Source organism: Oratosquilla oratoria, chromosome 28 (assembly GCF_046742065.1).
Source record: "Oratosquilla oratoria isolate Oo_2021 chromosome 28, ASM4674206v1, whole genome shotgun sequence".
In the NCBI taxonomy this organism is placed as follows: Eukaryota; Metazoa; Arthropoda; class Malacostraca; order Stomatopoda; family Squillidae; genus Oratosquilla; species Oratosquilla oratoria.
The window spans coordinates 45,207,537-45,231,260 of NC_134804.1; the positions used below are offsets into that span (position 1 = coordinate 45,207,537).

General features: G+C 42.2%; 1 protein-coding gene and 1 long non-coding RNA gene across 3 annotated transcripts in view; one reads left to right on the forward strand and one right to left on the reverse strand.

Moving 5' to 3' along the window:
- Positions 1–8,124, forward strand: part of LOC143040378 (bax inhibitor 1-like) — a 21,163-nt gene extending 13,039 nt beyond the window's left edge. For both annotated transcript variants that reach the window (XM_076211378.1, XM_076211376.1), the window contains exons 5-6: positions 1,771–1,941; positions 3,442–8,124. In XM_076211378.1, coding sequence (XP_076067493.1) covers positions 1,771–1,941; positions 3,442–3,471 — 201 coding nt within the window. In that variant the 3' untranslated portion in view covers positions 3,472–8,124. The remainder of the gene's footprint in view (positions 1–1,770; positions 1,942–3,441) is intronic.
- LOC143040379 (uncharacterized) lies at positions 7,926–18,996 on the reverse strand. Its single transcript, XR_012967711.1, has 2 exons — positions 9,596–18,996; positions 7,926–9,064 (listed from the first exon to the last, which is right to left on the reverse strand). It is a non-coding gene; the product is annotated as an uncharacterized LOC143040379 (long non-coding RNA).
- Positions 18,997–23,724: the final 4,728 nt, after the last annotated feature.

Below are 23,724 nucleotides of genomic sequence, written 5' to 3' on the forward strand. Positions count from 1 at the left end.
ATCCCCAGAGGCAACAGAAAATCACACAACCCAAAGTTCTCACCAGAAATCCAAGGCCAACAACAGACAATGTGACGCTTGAACACAGTACCCCCACACCTATCCCTCAGAACATAGCAGACCAGATATAAGCACAACACTGAGGTCAACAACAAAATATATGAACAAAAACACAAAATTGGCAAACATTTGTCAACACGCTTAATCATGAAACAAACACCAGAAAACTGTACAAGACACTGCAGCATTACACTATCCAATAATAACACAATACATTTTCACCTAGCAACAACCCCAACAGTCAACATACAAAGAGACCGTAAGTAATCACACCAATAAACCATTTTGCACAGACAGACATTCAGCAGCATTACACTATCCAGTAGTAACACAATACATTCTCACCTTGCAACAACCACAATAGACAATAAGTGAACACTGATAACCATTTTGCACAGACAAACCATCTCACCCCTTAACCTGACAACCAACACATCATTCAACTTAAAGACTTTCCCACAGACTTTCATAGACAGCCAGACAAGACATATAATCCATACCCTGAATCACTCGTCTATCTGTGGCCCTGACAACATAAGTAAAATCCACCTAAAACATCTTGGACCACACAGCATACATGAAATCTCCAACATTGCAAACTACAGCTATTCACACAATACAATACCTGACATTTGTGTGCATGTTGTTTTTGTCTTCTTAGTATATTCACATGAAATGGGTGGGAGTGGAATTATGCCTATTGACTTTGGCTACCTCCCTTGTAAATGGGAAAACCACACAGCATACATGAAATCTCCAACATTGCAAACTACAGCTATTCACGCAACACAATACCTGACATGTGTGCATATTGTTTTTGTCTTAGTATATTCACATGAAATGGGTAGGAGTGGAATTATGCCTTTTGACTTTGGCCTCCCTTGTAAAGGGGAAAAAGCTTTTGGCACATGTGTGTATATCTGTTGAGAAATTTTGGGTCTATTGGTGTCCAATTTTATCTGGTAATTACTCTACATTACAATGTAATTGTAAGAGATAAGTGGAGGAGGAGAGTGGGATTGGAAAAGGAGTTGGCAGATAGGGTATGTGTACTGGGATGGTTTGGGCACATGGATAGAATGAATGAAGGAAAACAAGCAAAGAGTGGAAGGCAGAAGTGGTTGGAGTGATCTTTAGGGGAAGATCAAGAAAGAGACTGATGGCTGAAGCAGCTCAAGAGATTTGTCTGCTGCGTGATTTTGGGAGTGAATGAGGGCATTGAGTCACCATGTAAGGAAGAGGTAGGAGTAAGCGATATGCAGCTGTCGACTCCTGCTGTGAATGTGCTGTCTCACTACAGTGCTTCTGACTCGATTTGTGGGCAGGGGACAGTGATGTATCTTCATCCATAAGTAGCTAAAGTGAAAGGGTGTTGGATGGGTGAAGTGGTGTATGACTTGGCGGGGCCAGCCCTTATTAAGGGGAAAAATGTCTTCTGTTGAATATATGTATTAATTAACAACTTCACCAGTATTGTCTTCTCTTGTACCCTTACCTTTGCATGAGGGTGTGGGATCACAGTGTCACACATACATACAAAGGCCTCAAATCCCTTAAAAGGAAGTGGTCAAGTTAAAGTATTACTTTGCCACAAATATTCCTGGGTGAGAATACGCATACTACACAATGACTGTTGCCACACAATAAATGTTGTATGATGTGTGCAGTACTCTTGATAACTTCCTCATTAACATTAATTTCATTCTTTAGGTGAACCTGTACATAGGCCTATTGGTCATGTGTGGCTTCATAGTGTATGACACCCAGAGTATCATAGACAAGGCTCGCCGTGGTGACAAGGACTTCATTATGCACAGTCTGTATCTCTTCATCGATTTCATCGGTGTCTTTAAGAGGCTTCTGATCATCTTGACAGACAAGGTATAGCAGTGGTGAATTTGTACTTAGTGTAAGACTACTCATTGTGTATGTGCTAGAAATTACCAGGAAGATTGAATAAATATTTATAGACGTTTATACCCCCATATTGGGGTACCGACTTCATTGTGACATGCAGTCAATAATTGGAACAGTTTTAACCCCTTCCATACGGTGCCGCACACGTAGGCGTCATGGGGAGCGAGTGTATTCGCGAGGCTGCCATATTGGCGTCTTGATTATATTTATTGTAGTCGCCCCTCCATAATGACATTCTTTCTGATTCTTTTGTAATCGCATTTTCTATGGTTATCAAAATTCACGGGTGAAGAGAGAACGATCGATATAAGCGGTGACTATATTTTATGATGCGAGTATTATTACGACACGTCGTACGGCTGGCATTGGCTGCTGCCACTGAGATCTAAGTCCATGACGCCTACGTGTGCGGCACCGTATGGAAGGGGTTAAGGCACTTCTATAGACCAAAATAAAATCTCAACTCTTAAAATATACTAAAGTACCATTACCGTCCAGGAAGTGCCAAGATAAGAGGGAGGGAAGTGGGTGGAGGGGAGCGGAATATATTGGAAATGGAATGGGTGGGAATGGTTTCTGTACCTTTTTCTTTTTGGCTACCCCCTGTGTAGGGGTAAAAGCCTTTGGTATATGTATGTATGTGCCATTACCATCTCCTTGAACCTATTCATTAGAACTTCGAAAGAAGCAGGAGTAAGATAAGATAGGTTTTGTTTCAAGGAGAAACTAAGTGAAGACCGTGTATGGGATGAGGAACATAGGGAACAGGAGAGGCAATGGATGGTAAGGTGAAAAGGGTGAGGGAGGTGATGACAGAAAAGAAGCAAGCATACAAAGAATAGTTGCATAGAAGAAATGGGGGAAGCATACAAGAGTTACAGAATAAAGAGGGTGGAAGCAAAATGCAAGAAGGGATGCCAAGAGGAGAGTGAAAATAAGGCAGGGGGTTAGGTGTGTAACAGGATTTTGAAAAAAATGTATACCTGGTATATATTTTGGAAGCAAGTGAGGGGTAAGTAGTGAAGTCGTGTATAGAAGGGAAAAGGCACAGTTAGATAGTAATGGAAGTGAAGGCAATAGAAAAATGATAGAATGTTTTGGCAATTTGCTGAATATAGAGGATAGAGGCTTGAATGCGATAGTGGGGGTTGACAGAAAGATAACTGGGAGAGGAGAATAATAATGTCTTGATTGGCTACCCCCTGTATAAGGGGAAGAAACCTTTGGTATATAGATAATAAAAAAAAATTATCTGCATGCATATTAACCTCTATAGCATCTGTATATTTTTTGTAATTAGTAAAGTACACACACCATATCTTTTACAGGCATTAAGGGTTTTCTTACAATTTTTTTTTTAAATATATATGTGTGTGTATGTGTGTAACTTATAATTTATGTAATTATATATGTAACAAAAATAGAAGTATGTGTAATGCTTTTCTTTTTTCCCCACTTCTGTAGGAAGCCCAGGACAAAAGGAAGAGGAAGTAGTTGGTGGGACCTAAGAAATTACCCTCTTCCACCTCTGCAAATGTACACACAACACACGCTTAAGTCAGTTTAATTCAGGCTGTCCAGTTATTAGTCATGTATAGGTTCATGTGTGTATGGCTTCACAGGAGGATGGGTGGCAGCCCATTGGTGGAAGGGTCCCCTGTAGTGGAAGAGAAAAGTTGTAAATTATTAGCAATATGCTTTCACCCATGTGAGAGGTAACCTGTATTATATATATTTACACAGCAAAAGCTGCGAAAGTTTAACAAGGAAGTTTGTATGGGTGTGTTCTTTTACGTAGTAACTGAGGTGGAGATCAGCTGTTTAAGTGTTGTGTATGGCACTAAGTAAATTCATTTTCAAAGAGAGAAAATATTGTAGCGTGTGAGTGTAGAGATATGATCCTGCTGACATGAGCATTGAAGGAGATAAAATAGTCGTAAATTTGAGGCTGTGGAAGAGGAAGATAGAAGAAGAATGAAAGGAAAAATGTGACCATGGGAGCAGACATTTGTTGTATGGTGGCAGTAAGTTGATGATCAGATACATGAAAGATCAGGAGTAAGGAGGAACGGTAAGGGATGGTGATTGAAGTGAGAGGATGCATAACAGATTTCAAGGTGGAAAATGGAAGGGGAATTCATGTGATGCAAGATGTGAGAAGAGAACAAGGAGGAAGGTTTGTCTTCATTTATAACCGTTTTATATATTCATTTAATATTATTATTATTATATTTGCGAGGGTGAGCAAGCTAGTCCCTTCCTTCCCTTTCCGTTTGGTTTTTTGTTTGGTTCATTGCATTGGTGGCTTTGTCACCTGGGGGATGGAACTTAGGAACAACAACAACAACAACTTGGGTTGCCACACATCCTCTTGTGGAGATGGGTTTCATAGCCCCTATGGGATTAGGGGGACGGGGTCATTCCCACCCACCTGATAGAGGAAGCTGTACTGTTCATCGCATTCCACGTACCTGGATTCCCTTTTTGGAAATGCCTAGGCTGTAACAGTGAGCCTTCATTCCTCTACTCAGGTTCTCTGTAAGGTCAGAAAATAGTTTAGTAAGATTCCACCCAGGCATAGGAGGGTTATTGAAATCATTCACGTGTGCGTGTTAGTGTGGTATACACATACATACATATTGATACCTAAAAGTTCCATTAATTTGACTATTGTAGGAAAATATCTTGCTTTATCTTCAAGTTTGCACTGTCATCTTTGAAGCTGACCCCTTGGGCATGTGTGCAGCTGGCTCAGCAAATTTTCCATGATTCCAAACAAATGAGGAAGTAAAATAACTGAGGTCTCCATCAATAAAAGTCCCGCACACACAGATAATTTATCCACTATTTGTCAACCTCACTCCCTACTCAATCTATTTACTTTTCTTGTCCGTTGTAGTTTTTTCCTTTTCCCCTGAGCTGAAATTCCAGCTGAATGGGTGTCATTTTAATGACACAACTGAGGAGATAAAAAAAAAAGTATTATACTCAAGACAATCATGCTTGAAGACTTCCTGGGATACATGGATTTGGTCGCACATCACAAACTCTCCCTCTCTGAGAAGGTTAGAGTGTTCTTTCATTTTGGAGGACTTCATAAACAAGGATGTTAACGTATCGCTGGCATTCTTTATTCCTGATGGGGGCAGCAGTCTTCCTGGACTGTTAGTGTCGTCAAAATGTTTGTTGTAACTCTGCTAAAGCCCCCTTATCAGAACTGGGATGGTGATCGACATTTGTCATCCTCAGCTACTACACCCAGCTTTTCCTATTCTGAAGGTTTCTTAGTGGTTGACAGTGGCGATGTGGTTAACTGAAAGTCATGCTTGTGGTGAGGCATTCCGTCCACCTCCATGCTCTGAGAAGAGTCCACTCGTTACTGAACTAATGGAGTTCTTTGCATCAAAGCACAAGTGGGGTCTTAAAGCATTTAGAATAGTTAAGGTCACATTTTCTGAAGATTCAAGGCTTGATGGCCAGCCAAGTGTAAACAAGTCCATCAGAATAAAGTAAGTAAGAGCGTCAGTTGTCTCTACTCCCAGCTATGTGTAGTACATGCTTTTAGTATGAATTCTTGTCTATCTGGCAGTTAGTTCTTGGTAAGGGCATACCATTTTCCCAGGATAGCCTCCAGCGTAGGGGTCTTTGGATGCACTGTATGCAGTTGGCAGTAGCTGACAAGTCTATTAAAAAAATGTGAGGAAGGAGACTATAATATTTAATTTGTTTGAGCTGTGTAAAGTCTATGATGTTGAGTATCTTTTACTTGACAGACCTCTATAAAGTGTAACGTTGTACTAGTAAAGGCTCCGTCTCCACACATTTCTTTTGATAGGTCTTGAACACCTGGATATCCTTAATTGTTTCAAAATTACCCCTTCACTAGAATTTCAGCTTGGGGAACAGGAGAAAGCTGCAAGGGGCAAGGTCAAGAAAATGGACTCCTGTCTCCTCTCCTCTCCTCTCTCTCCCCTTCCCTCCCACAACATCTCTCTGTTTCTGCAGGACACCTCCATCACAATAACCAACAATTCATCTCAAGTTATAACTTTGGAGATCAAGGTAATTATCTTAGCTCCCTGCAAGCTACAATACAGTATGCTTTCATATCTGTCGACAGTCTTGGCACAAATTTTACAACTGTGCATTTAGTTAAAAAGTCCAAAAGAATGCATTGAAAACTCCCATGTGACATTCCTACAGTGGCACATCAATACATCATCTGTGAGGATAGCTTTGTGTACATCTTTGACATTTTTATGGTTGTGCTTATTGAGTCATCTAAGTGTTCATAATTGTTTATGGATATCCTTCCTTGAAAGGCAGTGCTCTGGTTTGGAGTATGGCCTTGTCTTCTAAGGTTTTCTGAAACAGTTGTTGGGTTTCTGCTGCTGTTTTGTTGATCTGGAAGCAAAGCTAGATGAAAGTTGTTCTGTGTGTGATGTCTGTCATCGTAAAAATTCCGAACCTTGACGTATTACAAAGTTGAGAATAACTAGACATGTCCATTTGCAGTCACACCCACACCTAACCTACTGACCTCTTTGGTCACACTTTTCAAATTGCTGGAACTTTAGGGTATCTGAATAGATAGGTTTCGTGACCCCAGTGAGATGTTGATGAAAGGGGCAACTCCGTACCACCCAATAGAGGAAGCTATACTGCTCCTTGCATTCCCATACCTGGGACCCAACTACAAAGAGCCTTCACATCATTCAGGCTCCCCCTAATCTTGGAAGAAAAATTGACTAGAGAGAAGGGAAAAAAAATTCAGCTCAGGTAGGGTAGAGGCCTGTAAATGTTCCTCAAAATAATAAGAATTAAGTTGATAGGACAGCAGTACAAGTTTTATCCCAGTTACTTTTCCACTCCCGTATAGTGATTTTTTTCTTTTCTGTTTTTTAAGTTTGGTTTCTGAATTGTTCTCAAGAAGCAAGCAGTCATAGCTGCTTGTCCACACATTAATCAGTTTGCTATGGTGGTATACTTGTTAGGTTTTTGTCGTGGCTAATGGTGAATTATCTTATTTGGTTGAGGGACAGACTACCAAACTAGGACCTCTTGTTTGAGACCCATTTTGCTATATCTGTACACCACAGTTGAATAATTTGGAATTGCCTAGTATTTAGGCAGAACAATAATCTAGAGTGCATTACAGTTGCATACATAAACTTGAAGGAATTGGGTTAAGTCATGTAATAAACTTAGTATGTATAGTTTGTTTTGAGACATTTGATGGCAAGGAAAGAAGTGTAGGGCTTATGGAAGTAGCCATGGTTCTCTCTCAAAGCCATCCAAGCCATATTTTTCTAAAACTACATGTGTAAAGTAAATGGTGGTTGTCATAACTAAGATGTAGATAGTAGTAGAGGACTCGTTAATCTACTTTCTTGTCAGGATATACTTTGGAAACCATCTTACAAAACTGGCAAAGTTGGAAGAGTGGATGTGCTTGCCAGTTGGTTTCATACTGGTTAACCAAAAGCACTGTATAATTTAAGTGCTGCCTCGTGTATTGAAATTGAATGTTAGAATATAATGTTTGATTACTATAAGGCAGTACATTGTACTCTTTTTCACAATCTTGTAATGTTGTCAAACAAAATAGTTAGGTATTAGACCAATGCATTCTGGAAACAAGTTTATTACACCAGTTTTTCTTTTCTTAGGGAAAACGGAAGCATGTAATCATTTTATAAATTAAACTAAGCAATTAATATACCTTTTCACTACATCAGTTTTGGTTATCATAGCACATATGTTTTCAAGATCTTAGATCTTTGATGTTTATCAAATAAAGACGTTGGATCAGGACTGGCTTAGGGAAGTTTGTCATGAATATTTCTTGATTTCTTATACCAGATTGATAATTTGTATTATGGTAATTTCATGTTATAAAAAGACCTGGATTTTTTTTTTTTTTTTTTTTTTTTTTTTTTTTTTTTCCACCTCCCTCTTCTTGAGTTGTATACATCTGTATTATTTGTTTTACAAATGTGAAAAAAACATACTCCTTACATGAATTACTAATTATACTTTTTATTTGATTTCCTAATGGTTCATGGAAACGTTTTTAATATACTGTATGTTTTTGTTTGTGTTTTGGGGTGTGTACCAATGAAACACTGAAATAAAAATTAAAAAATACTTTTGTTTTTTATTATTTCTGAAGAGAGTGGGCACACTGTACAATGAGGTGGACAGGAAAAGCCTGGTTCCAAGGGCATGGCAGTGGCACCCCACCAAATTTGGGCCTTTTCACCCTTTTTTCACTTTTGGGCTTCTGATGCCCATGTTGTTGTTGTTGTTGTTGTCGTCGTTCCCTAGACTGTCTGTCCAAGCAGTCCCGTCTCCCCAAGGAATGCCACAGCCGAAACTGGGTTTTCCCACAAATCCTTTATAGAGTGTATGTTGTGTTGTTTGCATGCATGATTGTGTATAATGCAGTCTTCCATTATGTGTTGTATGGTATGGGGTGAAGTGTTACATCCTGTGCAGCTGTTCACAGTGTGGTCATCCAGCCTCTTCTGGTAGCTTAGAAGTGATGGCTGCACCACAGTCTGGCCAGGTGGACTCTGTCCTTTTGTGGGAGAGAGGATTCAGAAGGGTAGATATCAGGGGGTCTGGCATGCAGCAGTGTGTTGTCATTCAGTGTGTTAATGGAGCGGTGAGTGATGTGATTATGAATATGTTTCTGGAGGCTGGTATTTGGTTGTGGAGGAAGAGAAGAGAGTATCTGTGCGTGATACAGGTCTTTGAGTGTTGTTTTAATGTTTTTTGGTGTATGTAGGTGTTCTGCTATGTAGTGTAGCGGGTGTGATGTGTTTGTGGTGGCTGCAGCAAGTGTTTGTGTGCCTCATGTCCTGGAGCCGCAGCGTCTACATCGTGGGACCACCCCCCAACCCCAAGAGTTGGGGGCCAAACGGCAGCAACCAGCCCTGGCCACTGGCTCTACGCAGGTGGCACCAATCTCCAAGAGGAGCTACGTCTGCCTTGGGGAGCACCACAATCCTTTTTCTCAACATGCCCATATTGTTGACCTAAGTGGTGTCTAAGTGGACTCCATAACAGGCCTGGCTGCCTCAACCTGTGGGTGAGATAGTAGCTAAATCGGAGCAAGTCACGACCCAAAATCAAAAAAATCTCAAAGGGGGTTAACTAAGAAATTTTGCTGAAAATCCAAAGGTCAGTGATTTGGCCCAAACTTTACCCAGAGGGAGAGAGTTGGGTACAAAGCACGGCAAGGTAGATCCAGCAATTTTGACGAAAATTCGAATGCCACTGATGTGGCCCAAACTTGCCCCACAATAAGAGAATTAGGCACAGTATACAGTGAGGTAGACATGAAGAGACTGAGCCCAAATGCGTGACAGTGGCGCCCTACCAAATTTGGGCATTTTCACCTATTTTTCACTTTTGGGCCTCTGATGCCTGTATTGTTGGCCTAAGTGTTGTACAAGTGGACTCCATAGCAGGCCTGGCCACCCTCGACCTATGGGTTAGATAGTGGCTAGATTGGAGCACATTACCAAAATAACCCCAAATCGAAAAAAATCTCAAAATGGGACCCAGCAATTTTGATAAAAATCCGAAGGTCACCGATTTGGCTCAAACTTACCCCACAGGGAGACCATTGGGCACAGTGCACAGTGAGGTAGACGGGTAGACCCTGGGACCAAGGGCATGGCGGTGGTGGCGCCTCACCAAATTTTGGCCTTTTCACCTATTTTCACTTCTGGGGCTCTGGTGCCTGTAATGCTGGCCTAAGCATTGTCCAAGTGGACTCCACAGCAGGCCTGGCTGCCCTCGACCTGTGGGTGAGATAGTGGCTCAATCGAAGAATGTGACAAAAATTACCTATACATATACCAAAGGCTTTTTCCCCCTTACAAGGGAGGTAGCCAAAAAGAAAAAGGCATAAAAACCATCCCCACCCATTCCATCCCTAATACACTCCACTCCCCTCCACCCTCTCTCTTATCTTGGCACCTCCTGGATGACGGGTCATCCCTGCATCTTGTCCACTGCCCTGGGTCAGAGGCAGTGTCGCAAGACACAGCACATCCACAGCAAGGCCACTTCATTAAATCGGCGACCCCCCCTCTCCGTCCCCTCATGCAGAAAAGGAGAAGACGGGGAGAAATCCCTTCAGGCAGCGTAAAATTTTTCTCATACTACCTCACCCTCCATCTCCCCACCCATTCCACCTCATGCATCACAACATCATCCATATACAACCATTCTCCATTCACCCCTGTCTTCTGTCCTCTCCCGTCCTTTCTCAACAGATATTTCCCTCTTCCCCAAGCCCCTTTCACCCCATCCATCCATCTCATCCTAGGACGTCCCCTCATGTTCACTCCCTCCACATCTGCCTTCCATACCTCTTTTACTAGTCTTTCTTCACTCATTCTTTCCATGTGTCCAAACCATCCCAATACTCTTTCATCCATCCTATCTCCCAACTCCTTTACCACCCCTGTTCTCCTCTTCACCTCCTCATTCCTCACTCTATCCAACCTAGTAACCGCTATCATACTTCTCAGACACCTCATCTCAAACACATACAACTCCTCTCTTCCTCTCTTATGTTCCATGTTTTGTCTCCATTCAGTGCTGTTGGCACAATCACTCTTTCATACAATCTCCTCTTAGCATCCATTCCCAAATGTCTATTCTTTATTACACTTTTTAATCCAAGGCATTTACTCGCTTCTCTCAATCTACATTCTACCTCCTCCACCACTCCCCCCTTTCGTGCCACATTTGCACCCAAATATCTAAAACTCCACTTCCTCCTGTCGTTCTCCCTTAATGCTCACTTCCAGTCTGCTGTCACTTTCACCCCTTGTACATCTCATCACCTTACTTTACCCACACTTATCTTCAATTTTCTTCTTTCACACACTGTCCCAAACTCTGTCACCAACTTCCTCAATCCCTCCTCTGATCCTGCTACAAGCGCAGTGTCGTCCGCAAACAACAGCTGGCTCACCTCCCACTTTTCTTCGTTTTCTTTAAACATTTCCAATCCTTGACCCACCACCCTTTCTTTTACCTCTCACACCACCCCATCCATATACAAGTTGAACAGCCAGGGCAACATAACGCATCCCTGACAAAGTCCCACATTTTCTTCGAACCACTCACTCTCTCCTTTTCTAATCCTAACACATGCTCTACTACTCTCGTAAAAACTCTTGACAGCTCCTAGAAACTTTCCTCCTATACCGTATATCTGCAAAACCTCCCACAGTGCCATCCTGTCTACTCTGTCATAAGCCTTTTCCAGATCTATAAAAGCCCAAAAAACATCTTTGCCTTTTCCTATAGCTTTCTCACATATCTGTCTTACCACAAAAATCTGATCAACTCAACCTCTACCTGTCCTAAATCCACACTGCTCCTCGCCAATCTCTGTTCCTCTCCTAATCCTCTCAATCAAAATCCTCCCATAAGCCTTCCCAACTACACTTAAGCTAATCCCTCTGAAACTACTACACTCACATTTGTCCCCTTTTCCCTTGTAAAGTGGAACTAAACAGGCACTCCTCCAGTCCTCTGGCACTCTACCCTCTCTCCAGCAAACAACCTCACCAGCCAGTCCACCATCACTGTACCTCCTTTTTTTAGTGTAAGGTGACAAGTTCTTCATCTGTGTGGTGACTGCATCTGGAGCACATTGAGTCTGTTGCCAGACCAGTTCTGTGCTATTATTATTTTTGTGCTAAGTTATGATCTTAGCATGTGTGGTAATTGTTGTTACGGGAATGGCATTGTTTACCTGCTACGGCAATTTCCCGAAAGCTCGTTTAATTTTCGAATTGGGAATCTTTCCTGTAACTTCGTACCACACTATTGTAATTTCAATTAATATTATTAAACTCCCCTCCCTCTTTATTATTTATTCAAACCTATGTTATAATTTGATTAACAAATCGGGAACTTGAGAACTTGCTTCAAGTATCAGTTGTCCAGTGGCTTTGAAACCGTTTTGAAGGCTCATTAAAAACTCCTGCCGAACAAGACTGATTTTTCAGTCCCGGTATACCAGACTAGCTTCAACCCTGGTACCAGTGACAAGCTTTAACCCTGTCACCAGAAGGACAATAAACCTCGGCAAGGATCTACCGCCATTGAAGCCTCAAACTTATATTCTGTTCTAATGATTTGTTAGAGAACTCAAACAGGTAAGTTCTCTAACATTTAGTTTTGTTCATTTAATTATGACACAGGAGAAGCATTTTATTCTTTCATGTCTTTGGAGTCTTTTCTCTTCTGAAATCTTATTGGAGGCTTCCTAGTTTCCTATGTGTCTGATGGTATTGAGAGCAATGTTTTTTTGTGATCTTTATGTATAAAGTAAACCCTCAATATATCAAACCTTGTTATAGCAATTTTTAGATATTATGAATGCAAATTTTCATCCAAACTACACATTTGATATGCATTTAGTTCATTATGTAAAATGAATTTCCAAAGAATGATGCTGTCAGATATAATGAACACCATATTCTTTGCAAATTATGCTTTGCCATTGGTGACAGCATTTTGTGTACCAAACTTGCATTTCATGAACCTGCCCAAACTTTGATATGTGCAGAAAGTTTTATATAATAAAACCTTCAGAATTGTTGAACTTTAGGCTATATAATGACCAAACCTTGTCCCCAATTACAGTAGTTCAGTACATCCAGGGTTTACTATTTTTTTTTTTTTTTACTGACAGGCTTCAGCAACTTCCTGTCCACTGCAATAATTCATCTTTATTTACATGTGTATTTATTTATTTTATTTTATTTTTCATAGTCACTGTGGTTTAGAATTTGGTGGGTATGTACCCCCTTTCCTGGGTTAACCATACAACATTAGATCTTCCAAAATGTCTTACCCTGTTTCTGTACAATTACCTTTGCAAGTCAACCAATACCGTCAGTCTTTCCTTCAACTAGGAGGCCCTGGAACTCTCTTCCAGCTGATGCTTTTTCATCTGTCTATGATCTGGACTCCTTCAAGACACTGACTTCAAATTGGCATACTCTTAGTACTCTTTCTCCAGTGATAGTGGCTCTCATAAGGTATATTCTTTATTTATTTATGTCTTTTAATACTTGAGAGTGGAGAATAGGTAGAGAAAGAGGAAAAGGGCAGAAGGTATGGAGGTACTTAGAGTGAACTGCTTAAATGAGAAAAAAAGGAGAATGAGTATAAGAAGCTGAAAGAGGAGTGGGAGGGAGTAAAGGATGGAGTAGAACTAGGAGTGGAGGAGGAATGGGGATGGTTCAAGGAGGGAGTCATAAGGTGTGCAAAGATGGTGTGTGGAACAAGGAGGGCGGGAGGAAATAGAAGGAAGGATAGTGAGTGGTGGGATGAGGAAGCAAAGAAATGTGTAGAAGAGAAGAAGCAGGCATTCATAGATTGGCTATAAATTAGGACGAGGGAATCGTATGAGAGGTACAAAGTAAAGAGAAGGGAAGTTAAGCATAAGATAAAGGAAGCAAAGAGGAGAGCAGATGTGAAATGGGGTATGAGTATGACAGAAAATTTTGAAAACAATAAAAAGATGTTTTGGAAGGAAATTAAAAGAGAAAGAGGAGGCAAATCAAGTAGAGATGAAAAGGTAAATGGTGCAGATGGAGAGATGATAATGGAAGAGAAGGCAGTGAGAGGAAGGTGGGCAGAGTATTTAAGGGAGTTATTGGCTGCTTGTTATTGTGGCAAAGTAGCATACAGTTGATACTTTAGGGTCTATATGGGGCGCCCCTACGGACCAGAGCCACACATCATTTTGTCTATGATAGAGGAAAACTCTGTTCATAGAGAAATGATGACACTTTTATACTACGACTGTCCCTCTGTTATGCTGTCCCCCAACCCCTTGTTGCTGTCCTGTACCATTTCTCTGAGTATTCTTTTTCTGTGGTGGGGGAAAAGAATACTGCCACCAAGTATTCCCACTTGGATCGTAAGAGGCGAGAAGAAAGGGACGGGGATTGGGACTAGGCATCCTTCTCCTTGTAGCCCCACAGGGGACATTCCTAAACAAAAAAGAGAAGGCATAAGAGGGTCTGGGAGTTTTCGGACCAGCACCCTAAGGTTTGGGTCTTTTAATGTGTGTGGATGTGGTACAGATGAGAGTAAAAGGGAAGAGATAGGTAGTATGTTTGTGAGAAGAAAGATGGATGTGTTGGCTTTGAGTGAAACTAAGTTGAAAGGGAAGGGTGAGTGTAAGTGGGAGGTTATCAGGAGTGAAGAGAGGGCGAGGGAGGGAAGGGGTGGCTATTCTAGTAAGTGAAGAGATAGGTAAACGGGTAGTGGAGTGGAAGGAGGTTTCCTCAAGGATAATGTGGATGAAGGTGAAACTGGGAAAGGAGATGTGGGTCTTTGTAAGTGCATATGGGCCTGGTAGTGAGAAGAGTGTAGAAGAAAGGGAGGCCTTTTGGATAGATTTAAATGAGTGCATAGAGGATTTAGGAAGAAATGTCAATGTAATAGTACTGGGAGACCTTAATGCTAGGGTAGGAAATGGTCCAATTGATGGAGTGGTTGGGAAATGTGGAGTTCCAGGAAAGAATCGTAGTGGAGAGTTGATGGTGGAAATGTGTCTAGAAAGAGTTGATGATAGCAAATACAGTGTTTCGGAAGAAAGTCAAGCATAAGTACACATGGGAGAGGGTGGTGGAGGGAAGGGTGGTAGATAGAGCGCTAATGGATTATGTAGTGGTAAATAGGATTATGATAGGAAGAGTTAAGGATGTACATGTGCTAAGGGGAGAGGGTGGGGGAATATCAGATCATTTTTTGGTGGAAGGTAAGTTGAGAGTGGAGGATAGATGGAGAAAGAGGAAAGGGACAAAAGGTAGGGAAGTTCTTAGAGTGAACTCTTTGAATGAAAAGGGAAAGGAAAGGGAGAACGAAAAGAAGCTGAAGGAGGAGTGGGAGGGAGTAAAGGATAGAGTAGAGCTGGGTGTGGAGGAGGAATGGGGATGGTTCAAGGAGGGAGTCATAAAGTGTGCAAGGATGGTGTGTGGAACAAGGACAGGGGGAAATAGAAGAAAGGGTAGTGAATGGTGGGATGAGGAAACAAAGAAGGTTGTAGAAGAGAAGAAGCGAGCTTTCACAGATTGGTTACAAAATAGGACGAGGGAGTCATATGAGAGGTACAAAGAAAAGAAAAGAGAAGTAAAGCAAAAGGTAAAGGAGGCAAAGAGGAGAGCAGATGTGAAGTGGGGTAAGAGTATGACAGAAAATTTTGAAAGTAATAAAAAGATGTTTTGGAAAGAAATTAAGAGAGGAAGAGGAGGCGAATCAAGTAGAGAAGAAAAGGTAAAAGGTGCAGATGGAGAGATGATAATGGAAGAGAAGGCAGTAAGGGGAAGATGGACAGAATATTTTAGGGAGTTGCTAAATGTGAAGGAGGATAGGGAGGGAAAGATAGCTGCAGTGGGAAATGCAAAGAAAATGAGAGTGATGAGTGAGGAGAATGGAGGAGAAATAAGGAAGGATGAGGTGAAGGCAGTTGTTAAGATGATGAAAGCAGGTAAGGCACCTGGTCTGGATTGATGCCATGCAGAATGTCTGAAAAAGGGAGGTACAGTGATGGTGGACTGGCTGGTGAGGTTGTTTAATGTTTGCTGGAGAGAGGGTAGAGTGCCGGAGGACTGGAGGAGTGCCTGTATAGTTCCTCTTTACAAGGGAAAAGGGGACAAGTGTGAATGTAGTAGTTTCAGAGGGATTAGCTTGTTAAGTGTAGTTGGGAAGGCTTATGGGAGGATCTTGATTGAGAGGATTAGGAGAGGAACAGGAGTAATTGGTGAGGAACAGTGTGGATTTAGGACAGGTAGAGGTTGTGTAGATCAGATCTTTGTGGTAAGACAGATATGTGAGAAAGCTATAGGAAAAGGTAAGGATGTTTTTTGGGCTTTTATGTGGAAGGTTATGCAGATATACGGGATAGGAGGAAAGCTTCTGGGAGCTGTCAAGAGTTTTTATGAGAGTAGTAGAGCTTGTGTCAGGATTGGAAATGGAGAGAGTGAGTGGTTCGAGGTAAAGGTGGGACTTCGTCAAGAATGCGTTATGTCGCCCTGGCTGTTCAACTTATACATGGATGGGGTGGTGCGAGAGGTAAATGCAAGGGTAGTGGGTCAGGGATTGGAGATGGTTAAAGAAAATGGAGAAAAGTGGGAGGTGAGCCAGCTGTTGTTTGCGGACGACACTGCACTTGTGGCAGAATCGGAGGAGGGATTGAGGAAGTTGGTGACAGAGTTTGGGAGAGTATGTGATAGAAGAAAGCTAAAGATAAATGTGGGTAAAAGTAAGGTGATGAGATGTACAAGGGGTGAGAGTGGCAGTAGACTGGAAGTGAGCATTAAGGGAGAGCGAATGGAGGAAGTGGATAGTTTTAGATACTTGGGTGCAAATGTGGCAGGAAAAGGTGGAGTGAAGGTGGAGGTAGAATGTAGATTGAGAGAAGCAAGTAAATGCCTTGGTGAATTAAAAAGTGTAATGAGGAATAGACATTTGGGAATGGATGCTAAGAGGAGACTGTATGAAGGAGTGATTGTGTCAACAGCACTGTATGGGGCAGAAACATGGAACATAAGAGAAGAAGAGAGAAGGAGTTTGAATGTGTTTGAGATGAGGTGTCTGAGAAGTATGATGGGGGTTACTAGGTTAGATAGAGTGAGAAATGAGGAGGTGAGGAGAACAGGGGTGGAAAAGGAGCTGGGAGATAGGGTTGATGAAAGAATATTAGGATGGTTTGGACACATGGAAAGAATGAGTGAAGAAAGACTAGTAAAAGAGGTATGGAAGGCAGATGTGGAGGGAGTGAACATGAGGGGATGTCCTAGGATGAGGTGGATGGATGGGGTGAAGGGGGCTTTGGGGAAGAGGGGAATGTCTGTTGAGGAAGGACGGGAGAGGACAGAAGACAGGGGTGAATGGAGAATGGTTGTATATGGATGATGTTGTGATTGCATGAGGTGGAATGGGCGGGGGGATGGGGGGTGAGGTAGTATGTGTGAGCAAAATTTGACGCAGCCTGAAGGGATTTCTCCCCGTCCTCTCCTTTTATGCAATGGGGGGTCGCCGATTTAATGAAGCGGCCTTGCTGTGGATGTGCTGTGTCTTGTGACACTGCTTCTGACCCAGGGCAGTGGACAAGGTGCAGGGATGACCCGTCATCCAGGAGGTGCTCAGATAAGAGGGAGGGTGGAGGGGTGTGGAGTGTATTCAGGGATGGAATGGGTGGAAATTATTTTATGCCTTTCCCTTTTTGGCTACCTCCCTTGTAAGGGGGAAAAAGCCTTGGTATATGTATGCATGTATGTATGCTAAATGTGAAGGAGGATAGGGAGGGAAAGGTAGTTGCAGTGGGAAGCGCTAAGAAAATGAGAGTGATGAGTGAGGAAAATGGAGGAGAAATAGGGAAGGATGAAGTGAAAGCAGCTGTTAAGATGATGAGAGCAGGTAAGGCACCTGGTCTGGATGGATGCCATACAGAATGTCAGAAGAAAGGAGGTACAGTTATGGTGGACAGGCTGGTGAGGTTATTTAATCCTTGTTTAAGAGAGGGTAGAGTGCCGGAGGACTGGAGGAGTGCCTGTATAGTTTCGCTTTACAAGGGAAAGGGGGACAAGTGTGAGTGTAGTAGTTTCAGAGCGATCAGTTTGTTGAGTGTAGTTGGGAAGGCTTATGGGAGGGTCTTGATTGAGAGGATTAGGAGAGGAACAAAGGGAGTAATTGGTGAGGAACAGTGTAGGTTTAGGACAGGTAGAGGTTGTGTAGATCAGATTTTTGTGGTGAGAAAGTTATAGGAAAAGGTAAGGATGTTTTTGGCTTTTATGGATCTGGAAAAGGCTTACGATAGGGTAGACAGGAAGGCACTGTGGGAGGTACTGCAGTTATATGGGATAGGAGAAAAGCTGTTAAGAGCAGTCAAGAGTTTTTATGAGAGTAGTAGAGCTTGTGTTAGGATTAGAAATGGAGAGAGTGAATGGTTTGAGGTAAAGGTGGGACTTCGTCAGGGATGTGTTATGTCGCCCTGGCTGTTCAATCTTTACATGGATGGGGTGGTGCAAGAGGTGAATGCAAGGGTAGTGGGTCAGGGGTTGGAGATGATTAAAGAAAATGGAGAAAAGTGGGAGGTGAGCCAGCTGTTGTTTGCTGATGACACTGTGCTTGTAGCAGGATCAGAGGAGAGATTGAGGAAGTTGGTGACAGAGTTTGAGAAGGTGTGTGAAAGAAGGAAGCTGAAGATAAATGTGGGTAAAAGTAAGGTGATGAGATGTACAAGGGGAGAGAGTGACAGCAGGCTGGAAGTGAGCATTAAGGGTGAAAGACTGGAGGAAGTGGATAGTTTTAGATACTTGGGTGCAAATGTGGCAGGAAAGGGAGGAGTGGGGGTGGAGGTAGAATGTAGATTGAGAGAAGCGAGTAAATGCCTTGGTGGATTGAAAAGTGTAATGAGAAATAGACATCTGGGAATGGATGCTAAGAGGAGGTTATATGAAGGAGTGATTGTGATAACAGCATTGTACGGGGCAGAAACATGGAACATGAGAGAGGAAGAGAGAAGGAGTTTGAATGAGTTTGAGATGAAATGTCTGAGAAGTATGATAGGGGTTACTAGGCTGGATAGAGTGAGAAATGAGGAGGTGAGGAGGAGAACAGGGGTGGAAAGGGAACTGGGAGTTAGGGTTGATGAAAGAGTATTAGGATGGTTTGGACACATGGAAAGAATGAGTGAAGAAAGATTAGTAAAAGAAGTGTGGAAGGCAGAGGTGGAAGGAGTGAATACGAGGGGGCATCCTAGGATGAGATGGATGGATGGGGTGAAAGGGTATTAGTATTACAAAAGAGAGGAATGTCTGTGGAGGAAGGACAGGAGATGACAGAAGATAGGGGTGAATGGAGAGGGGTTGTGTATAGATGATGCTGTGATGCATGAGGGGGAGTGGGTGGAGGATGGGGGGTAAGTATGTATGAGAAAAAATTTGATGCAGCCCGAAGGGATTTCTCCCCGTCTTCTCCTTTTCTGCATGGGGGGGACGGAGAGGGGTGGTCATTGAATTTATGAAGCAGCGTTGCTGTGGATGTGCTGTATCTTGCGACACTGCTGACCCAGGGCAATGGACAGGATGCAGGGATGACCCATCATCCAGGAGGTGCCAAGATAAGAGGGAGGGAGGAGGGTGGAGGGGAGTGGAATATATAGGAAATGGAATGGGTGGGAGTGGTTTCTATGCCTTTTTCTTCTTGGCTACCCCCAGTGTAAGGGGAAAAAGCCTTTGGTATATGTAATACTTGATACTATAAAAGTGGGTGGCAGTGAAATTAGTCTCCTTTCTAGAGGCTAACAGTAGTTAGTAGGATCATTGGTAAAGCTGTGGAACCAATGATGGTCCTGCAAGATGGACAGTTTAGCTGCCAGTTTTCAAGACTTGTCAATCTCTTCAATCAGGAGGTTCAGACACTTGATCTCCAGATTGGATCTAAGATTTTGATCAACTTCAACTGTATTTCTCACATCTTTTCACACAGGGAAAGCTAATAGATCTAGATGGTTTGTGAACCACTGGGTTAGGAGGATTTTATGGTAGAGACTGCTTGTAGAATACTTCATGAATCTGATATTATATGAGGTGCAGGGGGAAGCTGTGGACAATATACAAGGCAGTGAGTATGGCAAAATTTTCAGTTGTGAAGATTGAGGTGATGGGGTAGATCCAGTTCTTGTTCACTTCAGAACACCGCTGCATGACCCACTCCATGTTTCAAGCAGAAGCCATTGGTGTATATATTGATATTCGTTGAATGTGGGAGAGAAGTTCTAGTCAAATGGCTTTGGTTGGCATTTAGTCTTTTGTCAAGATGGATAAGATGAGACAGAGGTGTATTGAAGGAGGTAGCTATGGGGCTCAATTTGTTGTGGGTAGGATTTTGTTGTCAATTTCCATGTAGATAGCAGGCATTGCATTCTTTTGCCAAATGGATGGGTACTGTAGGGATATTTGTTGAAATCTTGATTAGTAGTTGAGTTTACAATAGTGTGGGACTTTGGGATGGGAGAGATTCTAGTGACATTAAGGTACAATGGATATCTACAGGAGGGTGTGCAATTTCTGCATACAAGCTTTTCAGTGGAATACTACAGAAGGTACCAATATTGTGGCATAGACCAAGATAGCATAATTGTTCTAGTATTTGGAGGGTCATGGGTGTACTAGTAGAAGGGGAGTAGACTTGACATCCATAGTCAAGCTTTCTCTGCAAAAGAGCATGAGACAAGTTCCAGAGTGATTGTCTATCAGCTTCCCAAGCATTGAGGTAGGATATTTCTAGAGGTTTGAGATGGGGAGTCCAGCAGAGTTTATTGTAATTGGAATTGGGTTTGTTCTACCACTGGGAGGATAGCATTTCCTAGTTGTATTGATGGCATGTCTTTGAAATAACATTATCTACTGGAGTGCATTACGACTGATTTTGAGGAGGAAAAACAAAATCCATAATCTTCTTCCCACTGGCATATTTGGGTTACAGCATTTCAGGATATGCTAGATCATTGGCATACAGGTTAGCAGTTATATTCTGGTTGATTTGTTCTGTCATTCATAGCTTGGGTGAAAAGAAGAAAAGTGAGGATGTTTTCTTAAGAAACTACTCTTTGGTTGTTGTTGTTGTTGTTGTCGTTCCCTAGACTGTCTGTCCGAGCAGTCCCGTCTCCCCAAGGAAGGCCACAGCCGAGACTGGGTTTTCCCACAAATCCTTTATAGAGTGTATGTTGTGTTGTTTGCGTGCATGATTGTGTATAATGCAGTCATATTCATAATCATATCACTCACCGCTCCATTAACACACTGAAAGACAACACACTGCTGCATGCCAGACCCCCTGATATCCACCCTTCTGAATCCTCTCTCCCACGTAAGGACAGAGTCCACTTGGCCAGACTGCGATGCGGTCACCACCCAGCACTTCTAAGCTACCAGAGGAGGCTGGACGACCGTGTTGTGAACAGCTGCCCAGGATGTAACACTTCACCCCATACCATACAACACATAATGGAAGACTGCATTATACACTACTCTTTGGTTATGTGGCGAGGTTAGGGTTGTTTCAACGTGTACTTTGAATGTTCTCTGGGTTCAGACTTGAAAATTGAAGGTGGGCATAATTCCCCAAATCCTGGGAGGTACTTGATTTACTTGATGTCTTGAGGTCCTTTCTCACAGTCATGGTGGTCTAAAATTCCTGAAGATTATGGAGGATCCATTCTTTCCAGGCTGTATAATACACTTCTCTCAGGGATTAAGAAAGAAGAAGAAAAAAAATATGTTTCCACTAGGATGTATGTAGTGCTGTAAAAAGTACCAAAATCTTGTTTGAAGAGATAATTATAGAGAATAATGTTCCAACTGTCATGAGAGTCCAAATGAAACCATTTTCTCTAGGATTTTGTCGAGGTAATTTGTAAGCACAATTGAGCAGTACTTGTATGGAGAGTTTTCGTCTTTTCCTGTTTTTGGGAAGGAAATAGTGATGACTTCTTTCTACACAGTTGGAAGGGTTCCTCCTGTCCATATTCTATTGAAGAGGTTTGATAAATATATAAGAACAGAGGAGACTGCAAGAGACCATAAGGCCTACACTAGGCAGTTCCATGTCCATTACCTTCTTACAATAAGCAAATAGTTTCAGCACTCTCTACACTATTACTAAAGCTATTCCATTCATTAATAACTATTAGTGAACCAGTTCTTGCCTTTTTAAATCTAAATTTGTCCAATTTAAATTCATTACTAACTCTGCTGTCTTGATATGATGACCTTGTTTGCATCACCCTTATTAAAGCCCTAAATTATTTTATTACCTCTATTAGTTCACCCTGCACTGTATGTCTTTCCAGAAAGTGTAAGTAAAGGTTAAGCCTGTCTTTATGAGGTAAAATTCTATGCCCTTGCATCATGTTTGGACATTCTTGTCTGTAATGAATTAATATCCACTCTATAGGATGGAGACCAAAATTGTATTGCATAGTTAAGGATTAATTACTGCCAGATAAAGTTTAATAACTACCCTAGCACTTTTTGTTTGTAACCATCCTAGCAATAAATAAATCCTAATGCCCCATTAGCTCTATTCCTGGCACTAATGCATTGTTTCCTGAATTTAAGGTCTAGACTCACTACATACATATATATACCAAGGCTTTTTCACCCTTACAAGGGAGGTAGCCAAAAAGGAAAAGGCATAAAATCATTCCCACCCATTCCATCCCTGAATACACTCCACACCCCTCCACCCTCCCTCTTATCTTAGTACCTCCTGGATGACAGGTCATCCCTCCACCTTGTCCACTGCCCTGGGTCAGAAGCAGTGTTGCAAGACACAGCACATCCACAGCAAGGCCGCTTCATCAAATCAGCGACCCCCACTCTCCATCCCCCCATGCATAAAAGGAGATGGGGAGAAATCCCTTCGGGCTGTGTCAAATTTTGCTCACACATACTACCTCGCCCCCCATTCCACCTCATGCACTCACAACATCATCCATATACAACCATTCTCCATTCACCCCTGTCCTCTGTCCTCTCCCGTCCTTCCTCAACAGACATTCCCCTCTTCCTCAAAGCTCCCTTCACCCCATCCATCCACCTCATCCTAGGACGTCCCCTCATGTTCACTCCCTCCACATCTGCCTTCCATACCTCTTTTACTAGTCTTTCTTCACTCATTCTTTCCATGTGTCCAAACCATCCTAATACTCTTTCATCAACCCTATCTCCCAACTCCCTTTCCACCCCCCTTCTTCTCCTCACCTCCTCATTTCTCACTCTATCTAGCCTAGTAACCCCCATCATACTTCTCAGACACCTCATCTCAAACACATTCAAACTCCTTCTCTCTTCCTCTCTTATGTTCCATGTTTCTGCCCCCATACAGTGCTGTTGGCACAATCACTCCTTCATACAGTCTCCGCTTAGCATCCATTCCCAAATGTCACTAACAATCCTAAGTATTTTTCACTTCCCCCGCTTCAGATTTTGGAAATAGGGGTTTGGAAGGAGATATTTAAATGTACATTTGCCAAGAGTTGCAGTGTGCTTGGCGTATTGTTGGGCTTGTGCCCATGCCTTTTTGAAAAGTATATTAATTTCACAAGTTCTATGTTTTTTAGGTCAACAGAAGGGCCAACTACTTTGTTGTATAGGCTATGGTACAATCCGGATTCCACCGGTAGACTGCGTGCCACAACATAGATGCCGAGTTTTTGGGACTTGTAATTTTGCTGCCGAGGTTACATGATTTGCGAGATAAGCTATTGTTGCATCAGTTGTGGGATTGTCTTCTGCTGGTCTGGTTGTGTACATAGCTATTTGAAATATTTTCTAGTTTGGTCACGAAAAAGACCATGAGGTTTTGTTGGGTGGAGAGTGGGAAACTGTGTAGGTTTATGGTTTAGGTCTGGCACTACCTACCATTCATACTCCCAGAAGAGACTTGGTGTGCAAAAGATAGATCAATGCATGTGTAGACCATTCTGCATACGTGAAAGGCTATGACTTTGTTTGTATTGTGAGGTTTCTGTTGAGGGAGGATATTGGTTTGCCTTGTATTTACCTAGTTGTATTTTACAGGAAGGGGAGCTATGCTCATGGTATCCCGTCTCTATATCTTGCCATATCTAATTTGCTCTTAAATTTGTGTATTGTTTTTGCACACACTATTGTTTCGTCTAGTATG